A 24,381-nucleotide genomic window follows, 5' to 3' on the forward strand; every position below is an offset into this window, starting at 1 on the left:
GACGAAGAGGAAACTGAAAATGCAGGTCTTCCTCACACTGAAGGCCTACTAACAAATGAACAGCTTCAGAGCTTTCTTAAGAAAGGTCGAGGCTCCTCACAAAAACTGCTGACAGCATACGACTACACCACCAACATCAGTGGCCTTATTACCCAGCTAGAAGAATTAAGAACCGTTCTGGCAGGAAAAAGAGGAAGAAAACCATCAATCTCAGGAAAAGAATATACTTCTTGATCAACGGGCTTGAATCCCAGTGGCAGCGTAAATCCCTAAAGTAAGTGAGGATCACTCTTCCAACAAAATAAACCATAAAGTAATGAGCACCTCAGTAAACTTTCTCTCACTAAACACTAGAGAATGTGCCACACCACTGCAAAACTGGCTCGTCCTGCAGCATATTCTTGTCCACCAGCCAGAAATAATTATGCTGTAGAAAACTAGTCTCCATTCCACCACGAAGCTTCAGATCAGCACTGGAAGAACTGCCCATACACCATGCATCACTGTCCTGCCATACAACTTCATGGATCAGGAGTCAGCATTGGAATCCCCAAGAAAAGCACCCTAAAATTAAGAATCATCTGTACCTTTCTTAGATGTGAAATATATGCACACCCAAGAAAGAAATGGCTCAGGCATCATTCAATCTATTAAGATGTTATACTCTGAAGCATAGTTTTGCATGAAAATAAACAACAGATTTATCATATCTGTACATACAGCAGAGGTATTAAACAAGGCTGTCCACTTTTTGGTCCTCTTTATACAATTGCCATTGAGCCCTTTTTACATAGAGTAATCATGCTGCTTAGAGCATCCCATCCTAAACTTTCTTGCCAAGCCATAACCCTGACAGCATATGCTGATGATGTTACACTTATAGCTCACAAAGAAGAGGATTTCTATAACATACAAACATCATACCAACACTACCAAGCAGCATCAGGAGACCAAGTAAATGCACATAAAAACCACAGGACTGTGGTGTGGCAGATGGAAAAACCAAACCGATTCCCCACTGTCTGGTCACTGATCCACAGTGAGAAACAAGTACCTGGAGATTTACCTAGGAAACGTGCCCTCTTACCTGGATAAGAATTGGGAAACTAATTAAACATTTCAAAGATACGTCGACGATATTTTCGCCATTTGGCCCCATGGCTGCCAAGCACTAGATACATTCCTTAGCCACCTGAACAAACAACACAAATGCATCCAATTCACCATTGAAATTGAAAAAAACAACTCTTCCGTTCCTAGACATACTTGTCACACATCTTCCTTCAGGCTGTCTCTCCTTCTCAGTTTACCGCAAACCTACACACACACAGGCCAGTACATACACAAAACTTCTTATCAGCACCCAACACAAAAACTAGGGGTCATAAGCACCCTTAAACACAGAGCTCAAACCATTTATTCAAATGAACAAGCTCTTAACCATGAATATGAGACTGTCAAACATACCTTTATAAAAAATGGATACAATATATAAACCATTCACAATTTCCTCCACAAAGATACCACTAATAACAAAAAAGATTTCAAGAATGCTATTGCTATACCATATGTTAGAGGCATTTCAGAAAAAATAGACAGAACACTACACAAATACAACATCAAAACCACCTTTAAACCCCCGACAAAATTAAGACACCTACTCAGTTCTTCCAACGATCCCCTGCCACACTTAGCCCACCCAGGGGTTTACAAAATAGATTGCACATGTAACATACCATACATAAGGAAAACAGGGCGAACCATCCCAATCAGAAAGGATGAACACAAACGTCACATAAAATACCTCCATTTTGGAAAAACCAGCCTTTCTGACCACACACTCCAAACATACCACAGAATTGACTGGAAAGGTACCAAGTCCCTACACCGCACCAAAACCTGGTTCGAGCAGAAATTCAAGGAAGCATGTGAAATGCTCAAACATGATCCGAATCTGAATAAAAATGATGGTCTAACAATTCCAAGAACGTGGAGGACCCATCTACAATCTTCATAGCAACCACGAAGAAAAATCTCAATACAAGATGACTTGGTGAAGTTTTTTTTTTTCCTCCTGAACATTCAATAGCAACCTGTACTGTACAAATCCAGAAGATAATCATAATATAACATATATAAACTGTATAATTCCAGAAGAATCCTAGTACGTGAGGACTTTAGCAGAGTTTATTGTAGTTTTTATTTTATTTTTGTTTATTTTATTTTTTATTTTTATTTTTTTTTTCATTAGAGGGCAGGCTAAGAAAAAATATTAGTTAACTACATAGATGTAATTTACTTGTATAGAGTGCAACATAAGAACAGCATGTAGCTTGTTCTTATACACATGTATCCTTCTGAAGATGACCTCAATACAGGGGTCGAAACGTAAAGTTATTATTTTATTATTAATTAGTAAAATGATCTTTTCTTTTTCAGTTAAAAATAATGTTAAAATGTGAAGAGATGAAATTTTATATATATTTTAAACAATCAAAAAAGACAGTAGCTCTGCACAAAACAGTTAACAATTTTGCATAGCTACTGTCAGTTAACAGTTTCAATGATTGTGGCTGATCATGCCACGAGACATTTTTCAACAAATTGTATATTGGTTTTTATAGATTACTGTAATAAATAGGCTCAATATAAAGAAATTGAAATAAGCTGTCATAATCATTTTAATTTGTAATTTTTTTGTATAATGTGTTTTAAAATATTTCAGTCATCAGGTACAGCACTATACCAATCAGTTGGCAAAAGATACTAATCACCACCTGAAAGATTTGGCTGGAATATCTCAAGCACCTAATGTATCTGAACAGGTAATAAACAGTTATTTTCTTTTTGCTAGTTTCTTGCTTATTCAAAAGCTCTTTCTCTTGATAATTTCTGAAAATCACATGAAATGCTTCACGCCAGTTAAACACCAAGATATATTCAGTTGCTGCCCAGTATGATCAACATTAGAATTTCATGTATATCCTGTATACATTTCTTTTGTAATTATTTTATATTTAATATGATATAGAAAATATAACCAAATCATGTATTATCAACTTTATTTAATAATATATAGAAAATATAGCCAAATCATGTATTATCAACTTACTTTGACTCAAGCATTTCACTGCACATCAGTAGATTGCATATGATTACTCTGCACATCAGTGATTTATCAGGCAAATTCTTCCCAAGTTATCCTGTGTAGACTTTTATTGAGGCTTCAACTCTTTGAAGACAGGCATTCCAGACACGCCATTCATCCATCAAGGAATTTTACTCTCTGTTACTATTTTGAAAATGTGTTCTGCTTCTATTCATGTGTTCAAAGTATTCTAGCTTTCTTCTATCTTTTAAGGAGTACTTTTAAGTACTCAAGTATTTTTAAGGAGTCCTAAAGTTGGTAGAACTTGAGGAGTCCCAGAGTTCTACCAATCCTTTCCAGAACCCTATTTGTCCGATTTTCAGTATGAGATCTCAGTGGTCTCCTGTAACACCATATCTCAAAAGCAGCATTCCTTATTCTATCAGACTACTTTGTGTTCCAAGTTTCATGTGCATAAATAGCTACTGAAAAAATAGCTGCATCTGAATCTGGAAGTTGAATTTTTAATGGAACTTATGTCACTATAACATTTATTATACACACATATTCACAAGATTATTGTAATTTTATTACTGCAAATATTTCAACCAGTGATATTTCTGGTTGAGAGTAGATCATTTATGTATAAGAAAAAGAGGGCCATTTCCATTCTCATAAAATTTTTTGTTGTAATCTTTTTGTATATATAGATAAAAATCTTTAAACTTTATGATCCTTACATGAATACCAAGGACAGTCTAATACCAAGAATAGTCTCTCAACTCCATAAACAACAGATCTTAAAGCCTATAATACAATATGATATCTAGGCAAGTAATTAGAAAGAAAATAATTTGTTTCTTGAATAGCTGAGAAATATGTTTATTGAGAAATACGGTATGAGGAAGACTTTACCAAAAGATAAAGTTATGTGGAATGAAGGAAGAGAATGAGAAGTTGGTTTTGTAAGCTTGGGACTGTGTATGGATGTTGACCAAAAACTATCCACATTCTTACATGATTAGAGGAATGGTGATGGTTAGTTCAGTAGAGTTGCATCCATGGAGAAAAGACAATGCAGAAACCAAAATATAGATATATTTTGGTTTCTGCATTGGGGCAGAAACCAAAATAAAGGACCACTATCCAGACTTGTTCTGGCCTTTATTGAGGTCTCATCAGTGGGAGCTTACCTTCTCCAAATGGGGTAACCTCGTGTGGAGGAGGTAATAAGAAACCTTTGCTATTTTTCTGCTGAATATGCTTGCCATGCTGAAAAACTTGACCCAGCATTGAATGAAAGCTGCTGCTTAATTAAAGGATGCCTGAAACCAACAGCACTAAGAGTCCTGTATACTTTGGCTGGTATTGCACCTCCTTCAATTAGAAGATCTGCATTCTCAGCTGACGAAAGAAGCAGACAAATGAATGATAAACGCCACCCACTATTCAGCCAGATCACAGTGCTCCAAAGACTAAGATCCTGACATAGCTTCATAGCAACTGTTGAACCACCTAAAAACCCTCCAGAGACAAGACTTCAACAATGGCTTGCACTATACCCAGAGAATAATACTGGTATTCCAACAGCTGAACATCTTCCACGTGGTGCCCACTTGGACTGGAATACTTGGAAAAGCCTCAACAGACTTTCAACGACTGGACACTGCAAACAGAACCTCATCAAATGGGGCTACCTCACTGGACCAGATAATTGTGAGTGCAGGACAATCTAGTCCATGGAACACCTTCTTTCTTGTCCCCTTCTTCAATCACCTTTGCACAAAAGAGGATCCTGCACACAGAAAGAGCACAGAACTTATGTATAGTTACTTTTTTCTTCATATTTTACTTACTAGTCCCTGCGTAATTCACCTACCAAATTTAAGCCATTTTTCATTTGTAATGTATCCTAATTTGTTGCAAATGTTATACCACTTACTTACTACTATACCACTTGTGTTTGGATACGAAATAAATAAGTGGGAGCCAGACTCAGAAGAGATACCAAGGTTAAAGTAATGCAGAAGTTAGATATTTCTCATATACAAATAGTCAGAAGATGTCGCACGTTATTGCTGAAATACTCTGGATTAGAGCTAGTTGTTGGAAAGTTTTTCCCCTTGGTTATATCATAAATTAAAGATAGCAAGAAATTATATTCTTGGTTTCTGTATTACTTCAACCTTTTTGGTTCTAGCTCCCTCTGATGAGACCTCAATAAAGGTCTATTTCCAATTTTTCTTTTTTTGAAGAAAGTATTCATTACATAAAGACCTCTACTTTCATCGAATTCTATCAATCTTTTACCATTTTTATCCCTCTGTTCTAGTCCATATTTTCCAATTGCTGCTAGATGTGTGTCATTGAAGTCTCCCATCAGTATTGTAAATTATGTCATTGCTATTTAACAGTTGGTCTAGTATTTCATAAAATGCATCTGTTTCTTCTATGGTCTGAGGTTAGTGCATAAACTTGTATAATTAATTTTTTCTGCCATCACATTTTTCATGTGATATGTTATATTTCTTGTGTTTGATCTTTTATGGAGCAGTTAATTAGGCAGTCAATTCCTCCCTGGGATCTTGGATTGTCCATAACTTTGTTCATTCTTTAGATCTATCCAAGTTTCACTTAATCCAGTGATGTCCCATTTTATCTTTTCTGCTTCCACTAGTAATTCTAATGTTGTTTGTCCTAATAATGTGTGCACTTAATGTCTAGGTGCACACATAATTTTCTGTTATTAGATTTTATGTTCTTAGTTTGACAAGAGCAGACCTCCCAAAGGGTTGTCTAGTCTGTCATGTGATTGAGAGAGAGATTCACATTTGTGTTTTTATATGCCCATTGTGGCCTTGTGCTCTACTGCCTCTATACCATCATTTGAAAGGGGGTTTAATCTAATCCTTGCTGAACAGGCTTTGTGGAAGGGCAGCCTACTTAGGTAAGACCAATACTTGGGAGAGAAGGCAAACTCCCACTTATATGAAGAAGAAAGTTCAGCAAGACAGGAAAGTTTACCCTTAGCCCTTGCAATAGGGAAGGTGCAGGGGGGGGAAGAAAAAGAGAGAGAAAGAAGAGGAGAGATAGTCTATAAATAATATAAAAGACATATATTATGTGATGTAAGGCTTGGTCCAGCATCAGGTACCTTGGGTTCAGCATTTCCATGCTCACTCAAAATGAGCCCCTGAGAGAATTTTTAGTCAGCTATGTTAAAAATCACATCCTTAAAAATTCAGGCATAATGATTAATTTTCATGTCACTTCTTTATTTACTAATGTTCTACTAACGAAGTCTAATTCCTCCTCCCCTCTGATATCTTTAAATTATTAAAATTTATCATATATGCAGGTTACTTTACTTGGGGAAGAAAAATCTACAAACAGATTAATGGTACTCTATGGGTCCCCCCCCCCCTCTCCTTTAGCTAGCTTTTATGTGGATAACTTTTAAAACAAAATACTTACCACAGCTACATACAAGCCCCTAGTGTGGTTATGCTTTGTTGATGATGTGTTTGTCATTTGGCCACACAGACAAGACACTTTGAATGATTTTGTCACCTACCCAAACAGCCAACACTCAAATTCACTTAAAAAGAATTTAATAACTGTGTGACATATTAGTCACCCACTTTTCAGATGGTTTGTTATCTTTTTCCATTCATAGAAAGTCAAAACACACATAGGAAGATATCTTCATAAACAAAATCACTTCACATCCAGCCTAACAGTATGGTGTTCTCTCACACACACACACACACACACACACACACACACACACACACACACACACACACACACACACACACACACACACACACACACACACACAGAGAGAGCCAGAATGATTTGTTCTAATGATACAGAACTTAAATATCTGCAGCTTACTTTCACTTGTCTTCTGTGTGGATAACTTTACTATATTTTGTCATTCTTGTTACTGAGAGCATTACAGAGATAGAAGCTATTGACCATCTGTCACATTGGGCTGTTTGAATAGATTCATATTTTTGCCACAGAAAAATGTCTATACATTTTTGCCATATATGATAAACAGTTGTAGCAAAAGCAAGGTTCTTGGGACTGCTATTTGACAAAAAAAAAAAAAAAAAATGTTTCAACCTTGCTTGCATCAGTTGTGAAGTGCCAAATTAAAAAGCATCCTTTTCACCCTAGCTTCTACCTCTTGAGGTGTAAACAGGTTTTCGTTGCCCAGTTTATATTGAGCACTTAAGATATCAAGACTTATGTCTTCTGTGGTTGGACAGTAGCCTGTCCTATCACAGAAGCGAGAGCCGTTGTTGGCAGACTGCCAAGAAGAGTCAATTCATGTTGAAGGGGGAGAAAGAAATAAGGCGATGTATGAATTGTCACCAACACCCGAAATCACGTGCTTTATACGTAAAATTTTCCAACTTATACAAGCAAAATAGTTACCACTTTAAAAACTACATTGATCATAAAAGAGAAGTTAATTTTCCGATATGTAATATCGGAAAATTAACTTCCGATATTACATATACGAACTTTAGTGTAATAATAAACGACTCATCCCACAATATGGATTGATTATCGGAATGGATTCTCCTTCTTTTGACATGCGCAGAAGTGTGGAAGGGTCTTGCATCTGTGGGCGTACAGTATCACAACTGCATCTCCAGCATTTCAAACAACACCACCTATTCCTAGTCATGGCAAAGCAAATGAACTACCTTTGTCACCATCCCAAATGACCAGTTATATTTTTTTTACATCAAGAAAATTTGTACCATATCTGTCAGACTGCTACATGTTCCTTTGGTGTCTGAATTAAAGCATTACTAAAATTTCTAGATATCATGGTAGATGATACGGCACAGATGCCACTAAATACACCACAGCCAGAGTCCATCATGCAGCTTCTCCTTGTGCATGTTGGTTAAATATTCTAGCAGTCCCTCTGTTTACTAGCATCTCTTTCAAAGAGACAGAGCAAAATACTTTGCTTTTGTAAATGTCTGTTCAAGTGGTTAAAAATCGGTTCTAGTGATTGTTGATTTTCCAGATAACATGTTATTTATCATATCCTGTGAAAATCCTAACTATATTTAAATTAAGGTTGTTCTCAGTCAAGAAAAGGGTAAGAGCTACGCTTTTCTCACAGAGTAGTGAGTGGAATAATTTGTCCTTAGGGGTAGTGAGTGTATCTAGTGTAAATGAATTTAAGTGAAGGTATGATAGCTGGGTTGGGTTATTTACAGCCTCTCTCGTTGAGTCCTTGACTCCCTGGAGATCTTAGATAATGATAATAATATTGCATTGCTGAGCTGCATGCAACAGAGCCTTCATTAAATTACATAAAATTGAAACACTACAAAAGGTGTATTGCTACTGGTTAAGTCAGCCTCTCTGGAAATTTGTTATACCAACACATCCAGTGCTCTCCCAAATACATCCAGATGGAACTGCTTTATTATATCAGATAAAGAAGCCCCATCTGGATATTTGCCTGTGTTGTATTCAAAGTGATGTCATGATCAAGGGAAACAAGCATATGTTTGCTTGTTTTATTGGTCAGCTCTCATTCTGTCAGATACCATTATCTGCCTGTTCCCTACACAGATTATAGGCAGATAACAATTTATTTAATATGTTCTTAATTGTCAGCAGTTCCTTAGCAAAATTAAACTATTCATAGTGAGGAAAGAAAGTAATTATTACAGCTAATTATTTAGGTAATCAGTATGACACTAAACTAAATTTTCACTGCTTAATAGTGTAATTAGCAGACAAATTTATTGATGGCAATATAGAAATAGGGTTAATTAGAAAAAAAATTAAAGAAGTCATTATAGTATGCAGTACACTTAGATGAATCCTAGATATATAAAATGCGGTCATATTTGTTAGTTTATTTTATATTATTTTGACTTAACATAGAAATTCTTCTTTTAGGTTTTTATCTACAATTATGAAACCTTCCTCTCCTCAGTTTTCGTTACTAATGCTGGAGTGTCCATAGCTCCACTTTTACTCATAAATGGTATTCTCATCAATTTCATGTTGTACAATGCCAGATTTGTGATGTTTGATAAGACGGATGTGGTCTTTGATGTTCAGAGATATGTTTATTTATAGATCTTCCTGTTTGTCCATAGTAAGATAAATTACACAAACATGGTACTTCGTATATGCCAGATAACATCATTGGTGAGAGTTTGTTTTATGGAGAAGATGTCAAGTTGTGAATTTGGTTGATGGTTCTCTGAACATCAAGACCACACTTTATCAAACCTCACAAATCTGGCCTTGCACAACATAGAATTGAAAACACTAACCACAGGATCCACTGGCAAAATGCTAAACTGCTGCATAGAACCACAGCACTTTCTTCATATAAACATGAATGTTTATATGAAGAAAGTGCTGAAGCCTTACTTCATAGACCTAGTCTTAATCAGAACGATCGTCTCACTATTCCAAAAGTTTGGAAAATTGTTATCCTCAATTGTATTAAATCAATTTATCTGTTATATTTTAGTTTAATTTGTTTTAATTTCAGCCCGTTAGGTTTAATCCATGAACACATGACTCTATACATAGAGGGATTCCAATTTAAGCATATGCACTACTGTTTTTTGAATTCAATTCCTATTGTTGTTCGATAATTGTACTGATGATGTCTTATGATATATAAGATGAAATATTTAAATAATCAAAACTCATTTACTGTGGCATACGTGTTATTCTACAGTTACGGATACTCCACAGGTTTCACTATATAAGAAATGTGATATAGTAATGTAACCTTTTCAACCTGAAGTGCATAACCTTATATTTTGCAACATTAAATTGACTATCATTATCCTTTACTCACAATGCTAATTTATTTAAATTATCCAGCCAGATTATCTGCATTACCTTTATTGCAACTATTGTTCTCCCCAGTTTTTCATCATCAGCAAACAATAGAATATTCCATCTCCTCAAATCTTTCCCTAATATGCAAATTAAAAAGTAGTGGCCCTAGTACAGAACCCTGAGGCACTCCACTAGTATAATAGAGGATATGAGAGAGAGAGTTGAGTGAGGTGAAAATGAAAAGTAAAGTATTGTCTGTCATCAAAGTATAACAGGAATGAGCTGTGGTGGAGAGCTGTAATTGCAAATGAGTCAGTAAGTAGATTGCGTAGAAGTAGTTGTGTAGCATATAGATGTATAAAGGTGACTATTAGTCAAGAGGTTTGTACGCATAAGATGAACTGATTGCATCTGAATGGTTTTGGCATTGCATACATGGAGAAATTGTTCGGTGAAAGAGCAAATGGCAATTATCAGGGAAACTAGATATCTGGGTAGTTGCATCGATGCATGCATTAAATTAAGTGGTAGGAATTCAAGTGTAATATAGTGAATGAGAGAGAATGATGACTGTTAGAGATGACCCTCGGGAATTGCAGGACTAGTTTTGTTAAGAAGTGTTAACAGTGGCAACAAGGGAGGAGATTTGTTTTAAGATTCAAATCAGCTTAGTAGTCAGTTGTCACTTGTATACACTAATGCCAGAAGCATCAGGAATTAAGGTGAGAAGTTTTCAGCATTGATAAATGCAGTGAAACTAAAACTTATAAGCATTAATGAGACCTAGCTAACAGAGGAAGCTGCAGTTACAGGATTAGAATGTGATGGATTCAGTTTATTCAGGAAAGATAGACAAGTTAAAAGCTGGGGAGTAATGATTGCAGAAAAATTAAGTTCAACCACAGTAGAAATATCTAATGAAAATGGTATGAGCAATACATGAGATGGATTTGAGGCTGTTTGGGATGATATAGAGATTAATAATGCAAAGACATATATAGTCTGTCAAAAAAATGTATACACACTTTAACAGATGTTGTCTATGGATTTTTTCGAAGTTGGATCGAATTCTGGTAGCAATGTGTAGTACGATGTTCTCTCAAAAGATATTGTTACTCACATGAATACTAGCATCAACACGTGATCGGTAGGACAGGCAAACAAAATGGCCGAGGCATGATTGTCGTTCGAGGAACACAAGACCATTTTAAAGTGGTATTTCAAATTTGAGGCTGTTGAAGTTCAACGATAATGGAGGCACGAGTTTGCAATGCAACCTCCAACATGCCTGACAATTGCATGTATTCATGATAAGTTTGAGACCCATGGTACTATGTGTGATGTGCACAAGGGAAGATCTGGGATCGCATAGCAACAAGTCCTGCTTCCTCGGCTATGGTGTTGAAACAGTTTACACGCTCGCCACAGAAGTCTACCATACAATATGTAGGTGGGACAGGAGTTAGCAGTGCAAGCACACCACATTATTAAAGCTGCTAAATGGAAAATATACATCCCAAGATTATTTGATGCAATGAATGAAGATGATCCTGATTGAAGAATGCAGTATTGTGAGTGGTTTCAACACATGGTGTATGAGAAGTTTGTGAAGAAGATGGTTTGGTCTGACGAAGCACAATTTAAGCTTAATGGAACAGTGAATTGGCATGATCATGTTTACTGAGCTCCAGAAAATCCGGGCGTTCATGTGGACAAGGCAGTCAATTTACTGGGATGTGTGTGGGTATTGTCATCTAGGGGTTTAATAGGACCTTTCTTCTTTGAAGGTACTGTTACTGGTCAAGTATACCTAGACTTGCTATGCAAATCCATTTTACCTGCCATTCATGCACTTTATGGGAATGATTAATTTCTCTTACAACTGATGGCGCACCACCACGCTACAACCGAGACGTGAGAGGTTACCTTGACAAGAGTTTGCAGGGACGAAGAGGTGCTGTTGAGTTTCTCCCATGTTCTCCTGATTTGACACCCTTGGACTTCTACCTTTGGGGGACTCTAAAGGATATAGTGTATTGTAGCAAACCAGCTACACTGGTGGCTCTTTGGAAAGAAATTGAAATGCCATGTGCAGCAATCCCACTGGACACTTTGGCTAACATTGCCCAAGCAGTAGTTCACCGTTATAAATGTCTGGATGCTAATGGTAACCACTTTGAGCACCTTATATATAGGTGGAAGTCAAAGGTAACTTGTATTCATCCCTTGATGTCTGTATAAATTTAGGATTACAATTTTTATACGGGTTTTTCTTTTGCTGAAGTGTGTATATATTTTTTGATGGACTCTGTAGTTGTGTGCTGCTACAAACCAGGATCATTGGAAGAGGACTGTGAACTCCACAAACGGGTAAATCTAATGGATAAAGGAAGACTATCATTATGGGATTTCAACTATGGGGATATAGACTGGAGGTCAGAGAAAGCATGCAAGGCAGGGAAAAATTAATTATAAAATTACTCAGGGATAATTATCTTTAGCGGCGTGTATGAGAGGGACATGTGGTACAAGAAATTATTGGAGCTAGTAATAGTGCCTGAGAATCTGTCTATAAATAACCAATTATGCCTTCAATTAGTGAGACTGGTCATACAGTTTTGATGCAGGAAGTTAACAATTTAAGTTATGTTTGAGAAGGGGATATATGGAAATACAGTCAATTTTTGCTGTAATAAATTTGCAGGGGGTCACCGAAAGAATAGTTTTTTATAGTGGAACAGTTTACTAAAGTGAATTTCTTGTACCATATCACTATGCCTATGAGTGCGTTGTGTGGAACTTTTCATAATTTGCTACAGTAAGTGAGTGAATGTGTTTGTTATAGCAGCATGTACTGTAGCGAGAGCCAAGGGATATAAAGCAGGTGATAATAAACTAAGGATTCAACTTGAAGCAGTGCCTTGGCATGAGAAACTGTGTGGTAGAGAAATCAGTAGTGTATGGAATTAGTCAAAGGGTGCCTAAAGGAAAAGCAAGCTATATCTGACTGTATCTTCAGAGTTAGGAGAATTATTTGCTTCGGAGTAAAATGGCTGAATAAACCTTAAAATAAGAGTTGCATAAAAAAGAGGATATTATGAATCTGATATAATGTGTAGAGTAATGATGGGACTCTGCACTGATATAAGAACAGACTAGTGGAGTGATGGCTTGATGAAGAGGACAGAATCAGACTATAAAAAGAAGTTAACTGAATAGGCCAAAGGAAATCCAAATGCAAAAGATAGAAACAATCAGATATACAAGAAAAAGCTGAGTTGTTAAGCAATCATTTTAGTAAGATATATATTCCAGGACCAATTACTCTTTGGATGTATTGCTGTTACGAGAGCTTGATTCATACAGCAGTTAGAGTGGATGGGATATCTGCATGCATGCTGACAGTGTGCAAAACAAATTGCTTCTGACTTGGTTATTTAACTTGCATCTCAGCATGTATAAGGTTCCTGATGAATGGAAGGAGTGTAGACAATTCCCTTATACAAGCATTGAGCTGAGAATGATGTAGTGAGTTAAACTTGTTAGTAGCTCAAGTGTGATCAAAGATATTGATATGGCATCATATCCAAAGGTGAGTAGATAACACACTAGGGTCCTTTATAGAGAACAACAGTTTTGTTAATGGTGGGTCTTGCTTTTGTGCAGTCCACTAATGTTCTACAATAGTGACAGCAGAGTTGAATAAGGGGAATGAATATACCACAGTACTTCTGGACTTTTTCAAGTCTATTTGACAGGATTCTACATTGGAGGTTGTCATTCAAATTCAAAGGGATAAGTTTTCAAAATAAACTTGATATGGATTGGAGACTAGCTCACCTGATTTCAGAAAGTGGTGTTGAGGTGGAGTGATGACTAGTGGTGTACCACAGGGTTTTGGATTCGGGCCATTGTTGTTTAACATGTATAATATTAATGATATTGGGAAAAGATCTTGAGTATGATATTCAGTTATTTACTGATAATTCTGTTAGGGGAGTGACAAGGAATGTGCATTCTTTATTACTCTCTCTAACAGAATCTCTGGTGCTGATTTGGTTAGGTGAGGTCAGATAATTAAAGTCCTATTACATGGTGCTCTATGGAGAAGTTGGTTGAGATGCAAGGGTTGGTTGGTTAATTTAAGTTTCATTAGTTTGAAGGTTGTTAAAAGGTTGATTACTGTATTAATTATTTGAAATTTGTTAGAAGAGTAAATTTGGGTCGCATTACTAAGGTAGTTAAGTGTATGCATGAGATAGTAACATTATTAAAGAGAATACTAACTTGTTATTACTACTATAACAAGCCAAAAGGCTATTTTACCGGCGACATAAGTTAAGTTTAAGGGAGATGGACCGTTTCGTACCTGGCTGTAGAATAATACGGGATTTACCATCTCCCTTAAACTTAAGAATACTAACTTGTAGGAATAAAGAAGTTATTGTCCCACTTTGCAAAATAAAAGTGTATAGTCACCTGAATTCCAAGGGATGGGGAGAGACAGTTGAAAAGATTCAGCAGTAAATAACCAAGATAACTGGCTCATGGAATTGTGCATACAAGGACAGATTGAGAGGGGATGTAGTCTTCAATGTTTGAAGAATAGATGCAGGAAAGGAGATATGGTAGAAAGATAAAGTTAATAAGGGATCTTATGGTATAGATGCAAATGAGATTTTAATTGATGATGAAGGTAGAACTCAGAGACATCCTTGGAAGTTAGCTAGAGATGCTGTTAGGAATCGTGAATCTAGGCTCTAGTGATGTGTGTGGAATGGGCTACTATTACATGTTAGGAGTCTTTGGTAAATGTCTTCAAGAAGAGATATGAGTGTCTAAATGGGGACCTCTTTAAAGTCATTGGATTCTGTGGAGATGCATTCAAAATCCAGGAGGGTAATCCAATTAATGACTCTTCTCTTATAGATTCATTCTGATAACTCTTCTGTAGACATTGTTTTAGTCTTATGCATCTTCTAATAGATATGTTCATGAACAGTGTTGTACTAAACTGGTTAGCTTCATTAATCCAAAGGCTGCATCCTTTAGCTGCTCAAGAAACACATCAATGGATTACTTCTTTTCTTGATTAATGTTTTAAGTTTTACCTATATGATGCTGATGTGCCTTTGATTTTGCAATCCTTCATGTGTGAGTCTGATATAAAAACGAATAAGTAAAACATAAAAATTAATGTCGATATGAAATAGCTAAGTAATCACTTACATAAGTGTCAGTGTGAAATAACTATGTAACCATGGTTTTTGTAATGTATATAATTTTAAGGTGCCATGAATTTTAAGCTTATCATATTATATTATATTATATTACGCAGATAAAATGGGGGGGGGGAAGAAAGCAATGGTGAACTTCCCTGTAAAAATCTCACCAGGAGTACTTTGTGGGCAATGCCTACAAAGTCACCTACGGTCGGAAAACACTTCTTCTTCTTCTGCAGCTTCTCCCACTTAAGTGGGATCACTGTTGATAATGAGTTTCCTCCACACCTTACTGTCTTGGGCTGTCACCACATCCAAGTTCTTCATCCTCAAGTCCTCTTCTACCAGCTCCCTCCATTTTTGGCCGTCCACGCTTCCGCCTTCCTTGCACATCCATCTGCATGACCCTTCTTCCCACATATTCGTCCTCCCTCCTCATCACATGACCAAACCATCTCAACCTTGCCTCCTGTATTTTCGCTCCTAAGTTCGTAACTTTCACTGTTCCCCTGACAGTCATTTCTCAGACGATCCTTTCTGGTCACACTGCACATCCACCTAAGCATTCTCATCTCTGCTACTTCCATCCTGCTAATGTTATTTTTCCTCAGGGCCACAGTTTCTATATCATATGTCATAGCTAGCCTCACTACTGTCCTATAGATTTTGCCTTTCAGATTGATCGGCACCCTCTTATCGCATAACACTCCAGCCATCTCCCTCCAGTTCCTCCAACCTGCTTGTATCCTGCATCCCATTTCCTTCTCAGCTCCTCCATCTTCTTCCACTGTTGAACCTAAGTATCTAAAGTCTCTCACCTTCCTGATGACATTTCCTTCCAGCTCCAGATCTCTCCTGTCCGCCGCCCACTGTGCAACACATATACTCTGTCTTACTTCTGCTCAGTCTCATACCTCTCTCTTCCAGTACTTTCTCCATCTTTCCAGTTTAGTTCCCGCTTCTTCTCTTGAATCTGCACACAGCAAGATGTCATCTGCATACAACATTGTCCAAGGTGCATCTTCTCTCACCTCCTCTGTTACCACCTCCATCACAATATTAAACAGAAACAGACTTAATGCTGACCCTTGATATTAGCCAACTGTTACTTGAAAACTTTGTCTGTCCCAGACAGGTCCGAACACTTGTCTTCACATTTCTGTTCATTTCCTGCAACAACATGACATATTTCTCCAGCACCTTCTTTTCCCTCAGCCACCTCCAGACTTCTTGCCTTGGCACTCTAATCGTATGCATCCTCCAGATCAATAAATGCCAGATGTAGCTCCCTTTGTTTCTCTCGATACTTTTCCATCATCTGCCGTAACCCAAAGATAGCATCTGTTGTTGATCTACCAGGCATGAAGCCAAATTGTTCCTTTGCAATCTCCACCTCCTTTCTCACTCTACCATCAAGAACCCTTTCTAGGATTTTCATTGTGTGGGACATCAACTTTATTCCTCTGTAATTTTTACAGTCTTGTGCATCCCCTTTACCCTTGTAGATGGGGACAAGAGTACTTTCCCTCCATTCCTCGGGTATACTTTCCTGTTGGCAAACTTCCATGAACAGGTCCCACAGCAGGTTAATTCCCTCTTCTCCCAGTGCCTTCCATGCCTCCACTGGAATTCTGTCGGGGCCCACCGATTTTCCATTCCTCATCCTCTTCATGGCCTCCGTCACTTCTACTCTATTGATGTTCTGCACCATCCCCTCAGAAGGCTGCCCATCTCCTCTGTGAGTCCTTGCATTTTCCTCATTCAAAAGTCCCTCAAAGTATATTTTCCATCTGTTTCTTATGTCCACATCCCTGCATAATACTCTTCCTTCAGCGTCTTTGATCTGCCTCACATGTAAGATGTCCTTTGCTGCTTTATTTCTACATTTCGCTAGTCGGTAAATTTTTCTCTGTCCTTCCTTTGTTTCTAATTGATCATACAGATCTTGATATGCCTTCGCCTGTGCCACAACTCTCTTGGCTTCTTGCTTTCTCTCTCTGTCCTCTTCCACTCGTGACTCATCCCACTTCTGCTTTGCCTTCCTCTTAGCTGTCACTGCCATTTGTACATTATTATTCCACCACCAACCCTCCTTCTGCTCTCTAATCTTTCCAGATGTCTCACCAAGCACCCTCGATTGCGCAGCTCAGGATTACTTTTGAATTATGTTTCCACCAATCTTGTACACTTTCCAGTCCATCTGAAATCTCTCTAACACCCTCTCCCTAAAACGATTCCTCACACTCTCCTCTTTTAAGCGAAACCACTTAATTGTCTTCATCCCATGGCATCCTGAGAGCCTTATCTTCGATCTTATTTTAAAGTCTGTGCACAGCAGTTGGTATTGCTGTGGTACTTGATCTGTTGGAATTACTTTACAATTTGTCACAACCTTAAGATGTTTTCTTCTAGTCAAAATGTAGTCAATTTGTGAACTGTTGTTACCACTCCTAAATGTTATCAAATGTTCTTCCCTCTTGTAGAAAAACGAGTTCACAATTGCCAGATTAAACGCTGCTGCAGAGTCCACAACCCTCTCTCCTTCCTGGTTCATCATTCCCACTCTGTGGCCACCATGCACCCTTTCACAGTGTTTATTCTGTCTTCCTATGTGTCCGTTCAAGTCTCCTCCGACAATCACCGTCTCATTTTCTTCCAATTCCCTCATTTCTTCATCTAACATGTTCCAGAACTCATCTTTCTCCTCCGCTGTACAACCAACTTGCTGGGTATATACACATAATACGACCACCCGCTCTTCTCCAAAACCCAATTTCATTCGCATGATCCAGTTGTTCCTTCTACCCACTTCCAGTACTTCACCCTTCATTCTGCCACCCACCACAATTCCTATACCATTTCTTCCCTTGTTATTCACTCCAGAGTAGAACAATTTATATCCATCTCCCAGTTCCTTTGTCTTTCCCCCCGTCCACCTTGTCTCCTGCACACATAAAATGTCCTACTTCCTCATCATGTCTGCCACCTCTCTTCCCCTTCCAGTCATGCTTCCAACATTCAGTGTTCCCACTCGCAACATCCTCTCCACCTGCTGGGCTCGCTTCTTTAACTGCACCCGCCCTTGCTGCGGTAGCCCTCATCCACTTCTCGCAGCTGTAGGGCGATGTGGCTGTGTGTCGCTTAAGGGGTACACCCTAGCCCTTATATCATTTTCTTTTTCCGACCAGATGCCCTTCCTGACATCAACCCTCACATTTATCTGGGCTTGGGACCGGCACCTATTGAGGCTAGCTTGCCTCCTTCGGTGGCTGCATAAGACGAAATGACTTAGCAAGATAGGAAAGACTCACCCCTAGCCCTTGAATACTCTAACAGCATCAGGGGGAAGGAGCAAGGAGAGGAGAAAGAAGCAAAGAAAGAAGAGGAGGGACCAGTCTACAGAATAATATAACAGATATATATTACATGAAGTAAGGCATGGTCCAGCATCTGATACCTCGGTTTTGCCATGCCCGTACTCACTAAAGTAAGCCCTTGAGGTTGGTCGGAAAACACTGAAAAGGAAAATCAGATCAGATATTATATTACTGTTTGACATATACAGTATGTCTACATATACTGTATAAAGAAGTGATAGCGAGTGATAAAAGAAATTCATGACTGTGAATCCTAAGAGCATTTGTGTATTGTGGGAAAGTGTGATTTTTTTAACTATTGATTGTCTTCTGGTCAGAATTTTGAATTGATTAAAATTTTGAAGCTTGAAGTATTCCCTGTACTTTTTTCCATAAAAGACATGCTTTTGAACTTGTGCTAAACAGGTTATTACAAATCATTTTCTGTTTGTAGTTAAATTTTACTTTTTCATTTCTTGTTTTTGGTTGACTGATCATTAGAAGAATGTTAATCATTTGAAGAGTAGTTCTAGTGCTGTTTTGAGAAAGATTAAAACAATCACTTCGGTAAAATGAAGAGTAATGACTATCCAAAGTAGTTTTACAGAGTAACAAATTTAGTATTTGTCATACTTGTATTTATTTGTTTTTATTATTGTTAACTAAAACTTAAAAATATTAAATTTATAGTACTTCTAGTACTCTGAATAGTTTCAAGGTGCTGAGAAAATAAATAAATTACCCTGGTCTTCAATTTTTGTATAATATGACATTTCCGTAAATTAATTTTTTTTTATCTCATAGAAATAAAACTCCTGTTTTTTTTAGCGACAGAGAAAAATGTTGAGAGAGAGGCTAACAAATGAGTTTTCAGAAGCCTTAAAAAACTTCCAGGATTGTCAAAGGACTGCAGCACATAAGGAAAAAGAAAGTGTAATGAGAGCGAGGGCACATTCAGGATTAACAGGAGTAAGTGTGTCTCTTTTGTATTTGGTATGTTTGGAAACAGCTAATTTTTTCTTAATTTATGTGTATCAATTTTGGAAATCAATATTTAAATGTTTGTTTAGCACACATTAGGTAAACATATACAATTTTAAATCCTGTAATCTGTAAAGGTGTAGATCCTACCACCTAGTTAACTTACATACTTATTCATACAAGTTTTTCTTAAGTTGCTCATATTTGTTCAGACATATTTAAAATGATGCATGTGCGTTTACAGCCATAGTAAATATACAATGGTGTGGACAATATTTTTATGTCAAGCAGAGTTTTTATTGTATAATTTTTAAATGTTAAATTTTTACCTTTGAATTTGTATGGTTCTAGTTATGGAAACAACAACAGATTGCAAGATATTCTAAGGCTTAAGCATTAGTTATTATCTGTATTTTTGGTTTAATTGTTAGCACATATTTGAATAAGAAATTTGATTTTAACATCAGTATTTTGTCTATGCAATTAGACATCTTTATAGGACAAAGTAATAATATGTGTATAGAATACAAGGGAACTACAAATTAGTTTTGTGATGGAAACTGATGATATGGAGTCCTTATTATTGGACTGCACTTAGGGTTTCCCAGTCATGAGGAGTCGTCCATCTCCACTTGTGGCTGGAAGCAATAGGCTGCTGCTCTCAAGAAAAATATATAATTTAGCTTTGGATTTCTTTCCATTTGATTTCGTGTTCACTGGTATTGGTTGATCTAGTGTTGCATATGTTCAAGTCATAGCCAAAAAAAAAAAAAAAAAAAAAAAAAAAAAATTAGTTGGGCTCCTAAGTACGATTAATTTTTTTTATCTTGCACGGTGATCCAGGATAAATTGCACCTGTAATTCAGAATATTTTAGAAAGATTAGCATCAATAGGTCAGGAAGAACAATAACATTACATCTGTTACTGTGAGTATGCAAATCAAGTGTCAGTAGACTATATGCTTTTGTCACAAAAAATTGTCACTTTCTACAAAAACAAGTAGACATCTAGATACCGTTTATGTAGAAGCATCATTAACTTCCACCAATAAGTATTGATGTATCAGACTTTAATTCTGCAGAAGAATAGCAAACTCCATCTCACTGATCCAAGACAAAAATGTTCATTGTTCTGGTTGAATCATCATTATGCCAGTTTGTAGTCTCCTGTGTGGTATACAGATATTGTTATTTGGGTTACTGAAGATGTCTGTGAATGCATGGAAATTTTGGAAGTTGTTTTCATGTTCGAAAAAAAAGTCAATGTCTTCAACTTGACTATTAACCTTAATGGTTAGATTGTTTGCGTAGTGAAACTTGAAACGATTTAAAAGTGACTGAGAGCCTTAGAAATTAAGAAATCTTCGCCATAAATTGCCTTGGTATTTGGAGGCACAAATCATGAGAGTACATATATTTGCTTGTTATTCATCATTTTTATTTAGGTTTCACTGCACTGACAGCTGTTTCAAACTGTTGATTCTCATCAGAGATCAAAAAACTAATGATGTAATAAGATTTCACGCTACGTTGAAGTTGGTCTCATATGGAGGTGGGGGCAGTTTTCCCTCACAGAAACTTGGGTTTTTCATCTCACAAAACATAAAACCTGGCACATGCATTTAACAGACATAATAACATAATACACTAGGCTCATAATCTGAGTTGCTTCTACTGTACTTTAAAACAACCCAGCCCAGCTGTGAAACCTTTTAGACTCTATTTAAATTAAGGGGATATTAAATCCCACGTTGTTTTAAAACCGAATAAGAAACTCAAAGATTGGAATCAGAGAGTTTCTTGCCGAATATAGTAAACTATAAAATATCGGCGACCACTAGCGTCCGCTAAATGCAAGTGACCCTAACACGTAGTGCAATACCGGAAATCTCGCAGAAAAGTCGGTAAAGTTCTGATCGCTATTCTTAGGTATTTTCCATAATGTAAAAACACATTTCCTAGGAAATGTATGCTGTTATTACATTATGGTGAGAGATCACTACCCAGACCGGTTTCAGCCTTTTTTGAGGCTTCATCAGTGAGTAGCTAGACCAAGTTAATACCAAAGTGTATAGCGAAAAGAACTTATACTCTGCTATACGAGTTTCCAAACAGGTGCAACCATTAAGTTACTTAAATATAAAGAGCTAATAAGCTTATTAGATCTTTATATTTAAGCCTTTTAGGCTCTTTTATCCATTAATGTTATCAAGTGGAGAACTCACTCATGAAAAATGTATAGTTTTCAAATATGAATTTGCCATGGTATTCTGGGTTTCTTTCTAGTCTTTGCACCAACCAATGAGAACCAACAGTTTGAAACAGCTATGAAGTCAATGAAACCCCTTGTCAAAGATATTATTAAAAGATAAATATATGACTTCTTGAGATCCGATCATCTTGTCTTTAATTCTATGTTATACAATACCAAAACAGTTCCTTCCAAAAGGTTGTACTTTTGTAAGCTCTACATCACCTTACGAAATTTTAAAATTTCAGTCAATTTTTGATTGAATCTTGTATTACTACAAATGCATCATCATCAAATTCCTGCAAAGCAAATATGAAATAATGATGAAAAATTTACATCATTACTATCCTATCTACAATTTTCCTCCAAATCAGTCTGTTACTTGTCAAGACTCCAGCATTATCAGATCTTATATTTCTGTCTTCTAAGGCACTTTGTACCATATCAGTCCACCTATATCTTGGTCTTCCTCTGGGTTGTTTTCCTGGCAACCTGGCAGAGAACACTTGTTTTGCTAATCTTTCCTCACCCATTCTGTTTAAATGACCATACCACCTGAAATTAGCTCTGCTAATGCATTCCTGGATGCTGACAATGTCAAGTTCTTTCCTAATATCCTCGTTTTTTTATGATATTGATTATGATTATGATATTGCAATTGATGGCATCTCTTCACACCTCTAATCTTTCTCAGGACCCTCATATCTGCAGTCTCTAATCTTTGGTCAAGTGTTTTACTTCTGACCTAGCTCTCAGATCCATAATTTAAAACTAGTTTGAACACTATCTTGTATACAGCTAATTTAGTGTTCTGACTAATTTATTTAAAAATGAGGATATTAGGAAAATGAGGATATTAGGAAAGAACTTGACATTGTCAGCATCCAGGAATGCGTTAGCAGAGCTAATCTCAGATGGTATGGTCACTTAAATAGAATGGGAGAAGAAAGATTAGCAAAACAAGTGTTCTGTGCCAGGTTGGCAGGAAAACGACCCAGAGGAAGACCAAGATATAGGTGGATTGATACGGTACAAAGTGCCTTAGACGATAGAAATATAAGATCTGATAATGTTGGAGTCTTGACAAGTAACAGACTGATTTGGAGGAAAATTGTAGATAGGTAGTTAGTAATGATGTAATTTTTTCATGTAGTACTGTCATATCCTGTACATCCTTGAGGGTACATGGCAGGAATTTGATGATGATGATGACTAATTTATCTCTTATTCCATATGAATTTATTCACCTGACTTCCTACCATACCAGCTTTATTGATTCTGTTGTCTATTTCCATATTTAATTTACCATCTTCACTAAAAATCATGCCTAAGTAGGTGAAATGTTTTACTTCTTCCACAGGTTCTCCGTTCACAACGCAGTTGACATTTCCAACGTTTCTACCTATTTTCATTGTCTTTGTTGTCTTTTATTGCTGACCATCATACCGTATCTATTACAACAGTTATTCAATTTAGTCAGGGAATCTTGCAGACTTATAGCTGATTTATTGATAAGCATAACATCGTCCGCATAAAGCAAAGAGCTGACATTAACATCTCCAATTTTGATATCATGTTTAATACCACTTTCCTTCATAATGTGATCCATATAGATAGATAATGAATAACAGAGGGGATAATATACATCCTTGTCTCGCACCAGATTTAACATTAAACCATCTTCCTGTACTTCCTTCAATTCTAACTGCTGACTTACAACTCAAATACAGACTAAGTATTGCTTGATATAATGCCTCATTGACACCATATAACTGTAGTGTATTGAATAGCTTCTCTCTTGGCACCTTGTCATATGCCTTTTCCAGATCTACAAAACTTAAATACAGATCTTTGTTATATTCCCATGATTTCTCAACTATTTGTCGTAAAGTGAAGATCTGATCCTGACAGCCTCTATTTGGCCTGAATCCAGCTTGTTCTTCACCAAGCTTTTCTTCCACAATTCTTCTCAACCGTTTCTCAAGTATACTTGCATATATCTTACCAGGAACACTCAGTAGGGAAATACCTCTGTAATTCTTACATTCAGTTTTATTTCCTTTTTTTATATATGAGTACTATGAGAGCTCTACTCCAGTCATCGGGAATTTGTCCCTCTGTCCAGGCCATCTGAACTATGCAGTGCAGCCACTGTAAGACTTTTATATTACCATACTTCAGCATTTCTGGTCAAATATCATCTACTCCAGCTGCCTTTCCACATTTCAAGCCTTTGATGGCTTTTTCTACTTTAAGTATGGATACATATTCATGACTGTATGCCGGTTGAGTGTTTTTTACCACTGTGCTATCACTGCTTGTTTCATATAGCAATTAATCGAAGTTATTACTCCATACTTCAAGGATATCTTTTTCTGCCATTTTCATGTCATCTCTAACTCCTTCTACAGCACTCTTTCTTCATTTCTAAGCTTCTTCAACAACCTCCAGAATATCTTACCATCTTTTTGATATTTATTTTTTATGTTCTTGCCAAAGTCCTCCCATGACTTTCGTTTAGCTAGTTTTACACAGTGTTTAGCTTTCTTACATTGCTCTCTGTATTCTCTAAGAGCACAAGCTGACTTATTTGGCAGGAACTTTTGATATGCTTTCTTTTCCTTCACTGCCTCT

The 24,381-nt window shown here is 36.9% G+C and overlaps 1 protein-coding gene across 2 annotated transcripts in view; it reads left to right on the forward strand.

Moving 5' to 3' along the window:
• Window positions 1-24,381, forward strand: part of LOC150095364 (syntaxin-7-like) — a 275,749-nt gene that overhangs the window by 66,018 nt on the left and 185,350 nt on the right. For both annotated transcript variants that reach the window (XR_016550052.1, XM_090410144.1), the window contains exons 5-6: window positions 2,726-2,825; window positions 19,344-19,484. Coding sequence is in view for 1 of the 2 variants with exons in the window: in XM_090410144.1 (XP_090266270.1) it covers window positions 2,726-2,825; window positions 19,344-19,484 (241 nt within the window). In the remaining variant the exon portion in view is untranslated. The remainder of the gene's footprint in view (window positions 1-2,725; window positions 2,826-19,343; window positions 19,485-24,381) is intronic.

Source organism: Typopeltis vanoorti, chromosome 20 (genome assembly GCF_054136105.1).
Source record: "Typopeltis vanoorti isolate ZY-2024b chromosome 20, IOZ_Tvanoo_1.0, whole genome shotgun sequence".
NCBI classification, from domain to species: Eukaryota; Metazoa; Arthropoda; class Arachnida; order Uropygi; family Thelyphonidae; genus Typopeltis; species Typopeltis vanoorti.